This window comes from Madurella fahalii, assembly GCF_045866475.1.
Source record: "Madurella fahalii IFM 68171 DNA, scaffold_1, whole genome shotgun sequence".
NCBI classification, from domain to species: Eukaryota; Fungi; Ascomycota; class Sordariomycetes; order Sordariales; genus Madurella; species Madurella fahalii.
This window is the reverse complement of record NW_027263971.1, coordinates 760908-773883: the sequence shown is the minus strand read 5'-3', so window position 1 is coordinate 773883 and position 12976 is coordinate 760908. Positions and strand designations below refer to the sequence as shown.

General features: G+C 58.1%; 5 protein-coding genes across 5 annotated transcripts; 1 reads left to right on the top strand and 4 right to left on the bottom strand.

Annotated features, from left to right (window-relative positions):
• Positions 1-214: 214 nt before the first annotated feature.
• On the top strand, positions 215-810 carry MFIFM68171_00232 (RNA-binding protein 8A; the record flags this gene model as incomplete). The annotated part of the gene is made up of 2 exons (XM_071055654.1): positions 215-490; positions 565-810. 2 exons carry the CDS (start codon positions 215-217, stop codon positions 808-810), a joined length of 522 nt encoding a protein of 173 aa, XP_070911755.1.
• A 665-nt stretch (positions 811-1475) lies between these two features.
• On the bottom strand, positions 1476-3582 carry DLD1_1 (D-lactate ferricytochrome c oxidoreductase; the record flags this gene model as incomplete). Its single annotated transcript, XM_071055653.1, has 5 exons — positions 1476-1568; positions 1653-1733; positions 1804-1898; positions 1964-3235; positions 3297-3582. The coding sequence occupies 5 exons, from the start codon at positions 3580-3582 to the stop codon at positions 1476-1478; spliced, it is 1827 nt and encodes a 608-aa protein (XP_070911754.1).
• Positions 3583-3985: 403 nt separating this feature from the next.
• MFIFM68171_00230 (Clr5 domain-containing protein) lies at positions 3986-6265 on the bottom strand (the record flags this gene model as incomplete). The annotated part of the gene is made up of 2 exons (XM_071055652.1): positions 3986-5924; positions 6150-6265. 2 exons carry the CDS (start codon positions 6263-6265, stop codon positions 3986-3988), a joined length of 2055 nt encoding a protein of 684 aa, XP_070911753.1.
• A 454-nt stretch (positions 6266-6719) lies between these two features.
• On the bottom strand, positions 6720-8808 carry MFIFM68171_00229 (N-acylethanolamine amidohydrolase; the record flags this gene model as incomplete). The annotated part of the gene is made up of 6 exons (XM_071055651.1): positions 6720-7654; positions 7708-7828; positions 7885-7901; positions 7958-8459; positions 8517-8619; positions 8675-8808. The coding sequence occupies 6 exons, from the start codon at positions 8806-8808 to the stop codon at positions 6720-6722; spliced, it is 1812 nt and encodes a 603-aa protein (XP_070911752.1).
• Positions 8809-10595: 1787 nt separating this feature from the next.
• Positions 10596-12218, bottom strand: MFIFM68171_00228 (Reticulocyte-binding protein 2-like protein a; the record flags this gene model as incomplete). Its single annotated transcript, XM_071055650.1, has 1 exon — positions 10596-12218. One exon carries the CDS (start codon positions 12216-12218, stop codon positions 10596-10598), a length of 1623 nt encoding a protein of 540 aa, XP_070911751.1.
• Positions 12219-12976: the final 758 nt, after the last annotated feature.

The following is a 12976-nucleotide window of genomic DNA, read 5'->3' as shown; positions in this document are numbered from 1 at the left end:
GAGCCCACCTGGGCACTGTTCATGTCACGGAGAATTCCACTTCGCGGCAGCCCCGCGATTCGGACCTCCATCATCATATTTCCAGCCCAACGGCCACTTCCCGAGTGGTCTCGACCCCGCGCAAAGCTAGAACGCTTTCCCCCCGGACCTCGTAACGTCAATTCGGTTGCTATTTATTAAACCGGTAATCTAAGCACAAACGAAAACAACAAGAATGCCTGCCGACGAAATGGAACTCGACGAGCCCGTCTCGCCCCAGGGCGCCGGCGCCGGCGGCTCCTCGTCGGCCACCGACAATAGCTCTGCCAAGCTAGCAGCCATGCAAACCCAGACCAAGGCCACCGCCGTGCGCTCGATCGAGGGCTGGATCGTCATGGTGACCAACGTGCACGAAGAGGCCGACGAGGAGGCCATTCACGACAAGTTTGGCGAGTTTGGCGAGATTAGGAATGTACATTTGAATCTGGATCGCAGGACGGGCTACGTCAAGGTACGTGTATACCTACTCAGTGATTCTTTAAACTGGGTGACTACAAGGTGGCTGACGATGTATGGGGGGAACAGGGCTACGCGCTCATCGAGTATACCACGCTAGAGGAGGCGCGCGCCGCCATTGACGGTGCCAACGGGACACAATTGCTAGATCAGACCGTGCAAGTGGACTTTGCGTTTGTGCGCCCGCCTCCAGGGAAGGCGAATGCGCGCCCTGGAGGAGGAGGAAGCGGCCCGGGAAGGACGTCGAATCGCGGTGCGAGGAGTGGGCGGAGCCGGAGCCGGAGTCCGGGTGCTGGGAAGGAAGAGGTTCTTTGAGATGACGGAGCAGAAGAGGGTGACATGGACTGACTGAATTCTACTGACTCCAAGATCGAAGGGTGTCTCGGATGTAACGGCGAGAAGGCCATACTGGACCAAAAGCGGCCGATGTGTCGTCCGGGGGGATAGAAGACACGTCGGCGTATTGCCTCGTCCATTTGATGGTATGCTTCACTGCGAAAATCATACCCCACCTTGCCAGCTAATTGATTCCTTCACAGGACCTCAGAATATCTAAACGTGAATTGTCCAGGTTGGAGCGTGCTGGTAGCTCTAGCAAGATAGGGCTGGTATGATTTCGAACAGAGAGGCACTAGACAGGAATAATGCTATCCAACAGCTGGATATTGGTATTCTTGCTTCCACTGACACAGACCTGCTGACGAACCCTTGATCCTGTGGCACAAGTCAAAAAATTCCTCCAGTGGATGCCTCCTAACAGCGAAGTCTCCAAACCGCCTCTACAGGGAAATGCTTCATATAGTCACCCGCAGACCCCTTCTGCCTACTTTGGGGTTGCAATGTTTACACGTTTTACGCCTCAGCATTGGTCACGGCAACAGCAACAAACCACTGTCTGCACAGCACTTCGAGCAATCCGGGATATACGCAGGGATCTCCGGAGCAATGGAATACAACAAAAATGGTACAAGATGTCATCATCACCACTCGGCCACTTCTCCCCGCTTGGGCTTTTGTACTCGGACGACCTTATCACAGTTGAGCAGGCAGAGAGGGTCGAAGGCCGCCTTGATCTGTGTGGTTTGGTTCAGGCTATTAGCGAACCCCTCGGGAGAAACGATTTCCGGGAGTAGAAGATGATAGATGGTCTTGCATACCTTTCTCATGGCATCCACGGTGCTCTCGCCCAGCTCGTGGGGCAGGTAATCGCGCTTGACGAGGCCGACTCCGTGCTCGCCCTGGGAAATGAAACCGGTCAGTCGCTGCTCGTAGAGGCCAAACCCGACAACAGAGGGTCGGTGTGCCTACCGTGACGGTCCCCTCCATCTCCACCGCCCGCTTCACCATGCGGTGGACGCAGCCCTCAGCTAGCTTCCGCTCCGCGTCATTATACAACAAGATGACTGCATCATGGTTAGCCCCCCCGCATCCATGCTCGGTAGGCGTCCGAGAAGCAATAGCAACATACTATGGAAATTTCCATCTCCCACGTGCCCCACAATTGAGCTCGTCAGGCCCGAGTTCTTCAGGTCCTTCTTCGTCTCTTCGATAATATCCGGCAGCCTACTCATCGGCACCGCCACGTCCCCGGTCCACACATGGTCTCCCTCGCGCATCGAATTCATGGTACTCCACAGCGCCTCCTTCCTCGCCGACCACAGCTCCACGCGCTCCTCGGCGTCCTTGGCAAAGTCAAACGACTGCCCGCCTGCCCGCCTCGCCAGGGCACGCACAATGTCCACCTGCTCCTTGACGCCCGAGGGGGTGCCAGCGAACTTGAAAAAGATGGTCGGTGCCTCGCGCCACTGGCGCGACGTCGTGCCGGCCGCGTTGATGAAGCGCATCTGGTCGTCGTCGAGGATCTCGACGGCGGCGACGGGGATGCCGTCGCCCACCACGCGCGCGACGCAGTCGGCCGCCTGGCGGATCGAGGGGAAGCTCGCCACGGCGACGGACGTGGAGGCGGGGACGACGCACAGCTTGAGCGTCGCCTCGGTCACGAGACCCAGCGTGCCCTCAGAGCCGATGAACAGGCGGGTGAGATCATACCCGGCGCTGCTCTTGCGCGGGCGCTGGCGGGTCTTGATGACGGTGCCGTCGGCCAGGACGACGGTCAGAGACAGCACCCAGTCGCGCATGGTGCCGTAGCGGTAGGCGTTGGTGCCGCTGCAGCCCGTGCCGATCATGCCGCCGATGCGGGCGCCGGGGCCCGGGTCGGGTGGGAAGAAAAGGTTGTGCTCGGCTAGTTGGTCGTTGAGCTCCTCCCAGCCGACGCCCGGTTGTACGACTACGTCTAGGTCGTCTCTGTGTAGAGCGAGGATCTTGTTCATCCGGCTGAAGTCAACACAGATGCCACCGCGCGTGGGCGTGTAATGGCCCTCGAGGCTGGTTCCACCGCTGTATCCGACCACGGGTATCCGCCGAGTGTGGCAGACCTTCATGATGCGCGAGACCTGCTCGGTTGTGGAGGGGTAGACGACGCAAAATGGCTTGTGGGAGGGATCGGATTGGTGCGACGACCAGTCGGACGTGGCGTGCTGCTTGATGTCGTCTTCAATGGTGCTGACGTTCTCCTCGCCAACGATCTCGACAAAGTCGGCCCAAGCCGCTTCAAGCTTGGCGGGCGCAATGTCGTGCCTGGGCGGTTGTATTGCGTTCAGTGGCAAGGTCGAGCTGGGATCGACATCGCGCGGATACTTAGTGCCCAGGAAGTAGCAGACGGAGCCAACAAAGAGGATAACTGGGAGTTGCCGTTAGTCGAAACATTCTAGCAACAAGTTGATATGTATGATATGTCATACCAAAAGTAAGACTAAAGTTCTTCGACGCGCTCGACTCGGGCCTTGTCCTCGCCATACGCTCCATGTCTGCTCTCTCCTGCTGGATACGCTTCATAATGCTGTGCGTCAGCTGGCCCTTGAACGATGGGCCGTTCGACCTGGGCTTGTTGTCTCCTGTCGACGAGTAGCGGGCCATTGTTGGCATGGTGCGGAGGGCGAGGCATGCCGGCCGTCGAGCTCCAATTGGGGTCGGACCTCTCAAGCTCTGCCCCAGGCCCTTGGGCGCTCTGCCCGCGAGCCGCGACATGGCTTCAATTGGCGTCTAGCTTATGGATCGAAGGCTATTTGAGCCGCATGCCGCGTCGTCGGTGAATTCGTTGGGTCGCAGTTCGGGGATTGACAGCCCGGCGTTGTCAAAGGAAGCTTGGACCCTGGCGGGCAAAGAAAAAAAGGTCGAAAGCTCCCGTAGCCCCGCTGAAGTACAGGGCCCGGATCCCAGAGCGCCTGGAACACGGCATCCTCCGGTTCAAGCACGCAACACCATCCAGCGGCTACACTGATAACAAGAAACCCCAGGAAAATCATGATATGTGCACTGGAAGCGAGACGCCCACAAAAGTCAAGGTATAATTTCGACCAATCGATGTGGCACAGGCATCTACTTAGCATCAACCACCACCACCCCAAGCCGCGCGGGGTGTAAGTCGGTGCTACTCCCACTGCCTCGGCCCTCCAGGCACAATGTGGATATTAAACGTTGGCGCTCCATGGCCTTGAACGTGTTGCAGATAAGTATCCAGTTCGACCTCATCACTCACCGGCAGCGGCAGCTCGCCCCCTTTACCGTCTTTAATAATCCCCTCGATACCCAGACATACGGCCCCCGGCGTCTTTTGAACGGCTGCGGTTCGTATCTCGGCGATACTCCGCGAGCTGAGCGGACATATCCACTGCTGGGGGATCCCCGGAAACATAGCTGCCGATTCGGGGCGCAACCGGAAAAAGACCGCGATAGCGCTGGATGCCGCCTGATGGTAGGCCTGCGCTTGTTGAGCGGCGGTGTAACCCTGTACGTACTGCTCGTCCATAAAGGGGTTCTGTGTCTCAGATGCAAGGAGCATGTTGGCGCCGAGTTGCGCATCCATCAACGCCTGATCCACCTGGGGTTCCACCTCGGCAGCCGGGAGTAAGCGAGACTCGGTGTGCGGGAGCGGCTTGTTCTTGTTCTTACTACCCGGGGGCCGTCCGCGGCGGCGGGGCGGAGCTGACTGTACTGGCATCTGCGAAGGGGCTTCCTCAGGTGTTTGAACCGAGGCCCGTGCAGGTGTTTGGCCAGGTGTCGTGCCCGGCGTTGACTGGGTGGCCACCGTGTTTGTGGACGTAGATGACTGCCGATGAGCTTGCCCCGTAGTCTTAGTCTTCGACTTGGGCTGTTTCTCTTGGACCGGTTTCGGATCCCATGGTCTTTTGCCTAAGCGGAATACATCGTCTCGGTATCGTCTCGTGGCATCGCGGCATATCATGTTGATGGCCTTCATCTTCCGATGGTAATCGGGGTCCGTATGCTCAGAATTCGCGATGTTGCTGAGAAGCTCCGATCCTGCAATCCACCTTTGTTTGAGCGCCTCGAAGTAATCCAAGCCTTCCTCAAGCTTGGCTGTGAATTTTTCTTCGGCCAAGATGTTATAGAGTGATGCGCGAACCTCTCTTCCTTCTTCCGGATTCAATCCGAGGATACTCTTGGCCTCTGCGATGGACAAGGAATTGTTTACTGTCCTAATCCTCTTAGTTACGTCGCAAGCAATAATCTCGATAGCCAGCTTCTTCTTATCCATGTCGATAGGATCCCACATGACGGAACGAAGGTGCATGCTTTCGCGGACCAGCTGGTCCTTGAGCGCCTCCCACTTTTCCGGCCCGGCGATTGTCTTCTTGACGACACCTGCACTCAGACAAATGGCGTGGAACTTATCCCTTACGGTCTTGTATGCAGCCACATCCAACTGCAGAATCTCCTTGGCCTCGGAGAGAGTCGTCTCGGATGGGAAACGAGGCGGCACCCCGGGGGGATCAGCTGGCAGGCCAGCGTAGGGTTTTGTATGTCGACGTCGCTTCTTGGCCGCCCATTTCTCGTAGTTTTCGGCCGCTAGACGCCGCTTCCTCTCCTCCCTGTGAGCCTGGCGGAACGCATCGTAAGTCTCGTTGTGGACGGGTGCGTCGGCAGGTGACAGCCCATCAGCTCCATGGCCTTGAAGGGTGCTATTGCCCTCTTCGTCCTCCCCCTCCTCCTCTTCATCATCATCATTCTCATCCTCAACATTATGACTTCCGTCATCTTCCCCTTCTCCGTCCTCATCACCAACCGCGCTTTTAACGTCTCGCCGGCGCCGAGCGGCAGCCGAGGCTACGGGCTCCCCATAGCCGGCACTCGACCGAAGCAGCCATCCGTTCTTAGACCGAATACGCGCCAACTCCCGTTCTCCGATCTGAAAGCCCTCCTCGTCCACTAAGATGCGCAACATCTCCTTCTGGTTCAGATTCTGCTCCCATAGTTCTCGTACGCGGGCAACTAGCCGCTCATTCTTGTAGGCGGGGTTCAATCTGTTGGGGAACCCCCATCTGGAGAATGTTCCCTGGAAGGAGCGTCGACTACGACGCCGTAGTCCATGGTCAGCTGTCTAGCTCTTGAGCACTCTGGGTCGACGGGACGGCGCTCGGCAGACTAAGGCTATGGATCGGTCCCATATGGGCAGGAACATACAGAGGACCGGACATGCGGCCTGCGGCTGAGCGGCGGTTGCAATCGACCAGAGTCGGTACGGCGAGCCAGACGTGAAGAGATGCCATCGCAACACAAAAAGGGCCGAAACATACCTCGGCGTAAAGTCATAATGCTCACGCATATACTCAACAATCTCATCCAGGGATCTCTTCTCCTCGACATATAAGCGGTAGCATACCTCCCGATGAGGGTCCCAATTGTATACCATGATGAGCTGTTGCGCCTCGACCAGAGAGGTTGGGGTTGCAATTGTTCTACGGAGAAGCTTACTGCAGGCAAAAAACAGCCCGACTACGGTGGCCCGACGGGTGGTCTGATGAAAGATGTGCCAAATGTGTCCGTGCACAGCATCAGCGGCGCACGGTCGAATACACTGTCATTGCACTGCAGCGTTCCTGATGATCCCCTCCCCGTCCCTTGATAAAGGTGTTTTGGATAAACTGATCGAAGGGCCGCACGCGAAAAGCGAAGAACCCTCATGGCCTGCACATCTTGATAGATTTAGAAAAAGATTTCCATCATTCCACTCGAATGTACCCGGGGGTACTCTACCTTGCGGACAGGGGCATCCTTTGTACTCTTACAACACAGGGGTATCTTTTCTCATGTGTATCTCAGACCCCTCTTAGTTTTCAACAGCGCTCACAGACCCCCGCCGGCCCCTACCTTCCAGCCTTCTCTTTCGCCATCCCAATCACATCAGCCCACTCGGCCGGACGCTGCCTTCCGCCCGGATACACCTCGTGCAGATACCTCTCGGCATCCCCCGCAAACCCCAACAGCTGCTCCTCAGCTCCCCACTCGCCCATTGCCATCAGCCCGACGGGCAACTTGCCCTCGCCCTGCGCCGGGTTGACATAGCCCGCCGGACACGAGACGGCCGGACAGCCGCTCGTGTTGGCGTACCACGCAAACGTCATGCTCTTGACCGTCATATTGCCGTTGGAGCACCCGTACTTCTGGTCGCCCGGGTGGATGGGCCATCCGGCAACGGGCGTCGTCGGCGTCAGAATCAGCAGCCCGGGGTACTTGTCGAAGAGGAATGCCAGGTGCTGCATGATGACCTGCCGAATCTGCCCGCACTTGAGATAGTCCACGGCCGACGACGGCTGGCCCATACCGACCATGATGCGGTTGGGGTAATTCAAGACGCTGAGATACTTGGAGGGATTCTTGACGCGGCTGCGGGCGTCGGTGACGGCTTCGGCGAGGCAGGTTGCGGCGTGCGCAATCTGCCCCTCGCGGAGGAAGGGCAGCTTAATCTCGACTGTCTCGTAACCCATTTGTGAGGTGAGGTGGGCTACGGCCTTGTCAAAGACTTCTTTCACGTCCGGCGCTGATCTATCTATCCACTCGCGGCAAATACCGATGTACTTCTTTGCCGACGGTTCGGGGGGGACGGAGACCGCAAACAGGTTCTGGTCGGGGTCCTCGGGGTCCGGCTGCGCCATGATGCGGAATGCAATTGTGAGATCTGCCACCGTCGATGTCATGGGCCCGACGACGCACACAGACGAGCTCCTGCTGCACAGCCTGTTGAAGGTAGGTTTGAGGCCGTAGACGCCACAAAAGGCCATCGGGATTCGCACGCTACCTCCTGGAAAACATGTTAGGGTGAGATTCTCCTAGGTGTATTTCAGCTATACTCACCCGCATCTGTCCCGACGGTAATGGGGACGAGACCACCGCTGAGGGCGGACGCCGCCCCTGACGACGAACCGCCGGGGAAGTACGACTTGTTGTACCAGTTCGTGGCGGTCCCCGTCCTCGGCTAGACTCATGGTTAGCTGTCGTCTTGAGCGCCCCGCTGAGCAGCTCGACACTCACATTGAGCCCATTAGTATCTGCCAACCAGTCAGCACATCGAGGTCTACGAAAGGCGAGCCAGGAGGATACACACCCATGCCGACCTCCTGCTGGTTCATCTTCCCCACCATAATGGCCCCCGCATCCTCGAGCACTTTTGCCGGCCATATCGTCCTCTGCTCAGGCTTGTTGAAAAACGCCTCGGCCTTGTTCACCTTCATAGCCCTCGTCGAGACATAGCCCTTCACCTCGAGATCGTCCTTGACACCAAACGGAACGCCGTCCAGAATGCCAAGCGGCTTTCCCGCAGCCCATCGCTCGGTTGACGCCCTCGCAGCAGCCAGCACTTCTTCGACGTTGCAGTGCGTCCAGGCGACCGCGTACTTGGACTGCGGCTGCACGTCGCGCCTGATGAGTGGGAGGAGCGTCTCGACTACCTGCAGGGGTGTCACCTCCCCGGACTTGTAGAGGTCATGGTAGTCGGCGATGGAGTAGAACCGGCCCGGGAGGTCGGTAGGCTGCGGCAGCTGGAGCGAGGGATGCAGCTCCAGCATGCTTGTTGGTGAGTTAGTGTCGCTAAGGGCGATGACGTTGGGCTTCGCAGAGGGGATATCAGCATGGGATGCAGCGTGATTGGAGGTGAGTTTAGTTACCTGGATCCTCCAGTTTACGTTCTCCAAGCCCGGAGTGGACTCAATTCGGCCGAATCCGGCATTCGCCCAGAGGAGTTTCCGGAGCCATTGTAAGTTTTCGACTCTGGGAAGGGAGTCAGCGGTTGCTTATGTGTTCCTATACAACGCCGACCGCTTACAGCAGAGAGGCGATCACAAGAGGGATTCCACGCAGTTCGGGGTTCTTGTCTTCCTCGAAGCGATACTCGAGCGCAGAGGCCGGTGCCTCTTTCGCGCCTGGGTGATTGGCGAACCGTCGCGTTGGGGGAGCCATTGGGGGATAACTACCGCTGATGATTGAGCTCAATCAAAGAGAATTCGGACAGAACATTGATATGTAGTTTATGAGATAGCCAAACCCCCCTATCCCTAACAAGGCCAATGAGCCGTGGCACCAGACGCGACTAAGCGGCCGCAAGGTAGCATTCAAAAAGATCCTGAGGGATCAAGTTTCCACAAAGCCGATTTGGTCAAACGCGAGGTCGCTTCCAGATCAGGGTCAATCCTGTTGTTAAGCGGCACGTCGCAAACAACCACAAGGCCAAAAGTCAATAATGAAAGCAAGGATCGGCTGTTCGCGTCGCGGCGTGGAAGAGAGTTATGCATGCTTAACTAGGGTAATATGTACAACTTCCGAAACGGGGGATGGGAAGGAGGGGTTCAGTTGGGCCCGGGGGATTGCAGGCAGGGCCCACTGGGTGGTACCTCGGCTGCACGGACTGTCGGTGCTGAAGATCAACCGGCGCGGACAGGGCAAAGACTCCGGACCTGGGTAGAGAAGTTGGCCAGAACAGGGGCTATGTTGTGAGGAGGCTGCTACGTGGGTACTTGAGGAATGGCATCAAGAAAATAATCACAAAAAAAGCTGGGAGCTCGAAGTTCAAAGAGTATGTGATTGCTATTTCCTCACCCACTGTCCAACCAGAACTGTCCGAGCACTCTAACACAGTTCCCCATGGATGAGAATAGAGAACTGCGCCTAATAAGCGTACCAAATCATGCCTCACGTAATATCAATTAGCTTGTTCACACGGCCAAGGCGCAATTGTTTGTATTTCGTCTGGCGCTTGCCTTACAGATGCAGCAACGGGCGCAGCACTAAACTCCCAGGCTACGGCTTGCGAGCTTGTACCAAACCTCTCGCATCGTCCGTCCATACCTCACTCGCTCTTGATGATATAGCGAGTGTAGAGGAAAGAGAGTAAAAGTACATCCAGAACCCTAAAGAAGGGAGGTATTCCAACACTAGTGTCCAGTGCAGTTCGACCCACCCTAGTCCGAACCCAGTCCCCATCCGGATGCAGAGATACCAAGGCATTTACCCCCTATCCATCCATCCATATTCTAACCCTAATCCCGAGCCAGAAAGAGAATGCTGGCCGGTCCAGTGGTTGTCGCACAAGACCGTAACCGAACCATGAATGGTTCCCAAAACCCAAATTCCGTTTCCATTCCCCTATCCAGCCATAGGTAGATACTTAGGGCGCAGGGGGAAAACCAAAACCACCGTACGAAAACATCAAATCGTGAATGGAGCAAACGAAGGGTCAGGAAAAACAATGGGTAGAAAAAACAACCTCCCTAAACCTGAACGCCATTTGCCCGGTTCCGTAAAAGCAAAACAACCTCCGGATACTATCCTCGGGGATGAGGAGATCCTTAGTCCAGTCCAGCTCCTAAACGCCTTTCTCAAAGCTCAAGGCTCCGATATGAAAACAAATGCAGAGTTGCCTTCCCTGCCACTCTGGCATCCCTTTTGTCTGTTCCTTAACCGCTGCGCTTTTCCGCGCTGTACTGTTGCTAATGTCCCGCTTCGGAGGAGAAGCGTCGCATCGCAAGACGCTGATGGTGATGACCGAAAGTAGGTAGGTGGCGCTGATGCTGCCAGGGTCTAATTGGCAGGCGGATAGGCCGGTGTAGCGGATCGTTGCGATGTGGTGATGGTGGCTTTTTGATGCTCCGGGGCTGCCATGCACCCAACGGGAAGGGATGATAACCCAAGGCAGCAAGGCCATATCCAGCAACCGAGGCCAGCGTACCGTATCCAATTTTGGAAAACGCTTAATGCGCTCCAAGCCGCAACAGCTTGGTCCTCAGCCAGAGGATAAAACCCTGCCAGTAACTCTGCGTCTTCCGTTTGGCCCCACTGCCCCTCCTTGGCCGCGTCTGCTCGAACCGCACATCATCCACGCCAGGCCCAAATGCAGGCGGCGTCTGGAGCGGTACGCTCTCATACTTGCGGCTAGCAAACCCCATCTGCTTCTCCCCTGCCGTCTCTCCCGGCGTAGGCGAGTCTGTATGCCGTCTCCTCCCAATACCAAGCCCATGGCTATGGTGACCGCCCATGCCAGCGGGTACAGAGGACGACCCGAACCCCGCTCCACCTCCACCTCCTCCCCCTGGCAGAAACGGCGACGACCGGCCCGAGACCTCGGCCCTCGGCGAGTTCCTCCCGCTCGCCCACGATCCGGCCTTCTGAAAGACCTTCCCGCCTCCGCCTCCGATCCCGATTCCGATCCCCACCCCACCACTAGCGTGAGGCGGCACCGAGTGGGCACCGCCCAGCCCCGTGGGCGTGATCCTGCGGTGAGCGGACGGCCTGGCGGGCTCGCCCTTCTCGATGCGGCTCGCCTCCTTGGTGTCGCGCCGCTCCCGCTTGCGGATCATCTCGCGGTCGTACTTCTCCTCCTTGACGCGCTCGCGCTCCTCAAACTTGCGGCGCGCGGCGCGTATGTTCTCGGCGCGCGCGGCTGTGTCCAGCTCGGAGCGGCTGCGCAGGCGCGGGAACGACATGTCGAGGGAGCTGCGGAGTGGCGACATCTGGGCGGCTTGTTGCTGCGGCTGTTGCGAGATCGAGATCCCGCCAAGACTCCCCGTCGGCGAGTCTAGCGCGTTGCCGCCGCCCCCGCTTACGCTCAGGCTAAGGCTGTTGTTGAGGTGCAGGTCCGAGTGGCTTGCGTTGGGGACGCTGCTGCCGCCGGTGCCGGTGCTGTGGGCAAGGCGAGCGGTGGCGCCCGAGACGGAGCGGTTCGTGTTGATACGGAGGGAAGGGGGCTTTGAGGAAGAGACAATCTCCGGGAAGGAAGCGGTGCGCTGGCTGTTGAGCGAGGGGCGCCGCAGGTTAGACTGGGACGAGATGGCTGGAGGCGGGGGCGGGGGAGCAGATGGATGATGGAGGAGATGGTGATGGTGGTGGTTATGGTGATGTGGTGAATGGGAATACGCTGTGGTTGTGTCGAACTCGTCGTCGTCCTCGTTTTCGGTGATGGTAGGCGAGCAGTCCCTTCCGTTGTCGAGCGAGGCGAGGGAATTGGCATACGACAGAGGGGGAGTCGCGGTGCGCGGGGTTTGGGCGAAAGGATGAACGAAAGCGCCGCGCGGACCGCTGCTAGCTGAAGCTTGCGATCCAGATCGGCCGTGTTGAAACTTCGCGCGGAAACTACTCCCCCCACTACTAACCACGCCGGCGTCTCCTGCAGCCCCATAACCGCCCAAAAATCCAAAACTAACATCCCTCGCCGTCGGCGCAAATCCCCCATCATGCCCGCCATTCTCCAGCTGTTCGACTGGCTGCTCGTCCCACCCCCGATCCAAATCCAACGAGTTCTTCGGCGAGTGCGATAACTTTTTCAATATCGGCTTGACCATCTTGCCCCGCGTCTTGGTAATCTTGTTGGACGCCATCCCGGGCATCTGCTAATTGGTACAACAAATGGGGAAGCGAAACAAGAACCACAGAGCGCACCAAGCGGAGCTTGTCGGGGGGAGGGGGGGATAGGGGCCGTCGGCGCTATCGCCGGGTCACGCACGACGATCCGGGAATTGAGACGGCGGCCACGTTGGACCTTTTGAAGGGCATCTGGCGGGTTTGCAAAACGAAATCAAGAAGGGTTTCCCGTCGCGCCGGGCCACGGACGACGGCCGATACGCTCGGCGAGACACGCAACACGCACGCAACAATCAACCGTGTTTCCGGGGGGCAGTAAGCGATTGTAATGTTGTCGCGGTTGCCCTGCGTCAACGGCACCGGGCCAGCGCCGTGATGATATGATGCGGTAATTGACTGGGATTGCTAGGGATTTGTGAACAAAGACGTTGTCGTTGGCATGAGGTGGGATGACGAATTCCGGCGGCGAAGAAGGATTCTGTTTTGCGACGGGACCTCGCTCAGCAGCGGCCAAGCACCGCCTACATAGGCCACTGATTCAGCCTCATTCCCCTTGTGTCCAGCATCTGTTGATTGTGGGGGAGGAGGAGGGGTCGACAGGGGTTGCCGGGCTGGGGCTGGGGACGCTGTGGACACCGCGCGGGGCCCGAAGAAGGCGGTCGAGCACGGCCACTCAGCGGTGAGACCGCGTTCGTCCGCCACACGCGCTGTCCGCATTGGCAACATGATTGGAGGGCGAGCTGTCGGCTCAGATGGCTGCAGCTCTGCCGAGTCT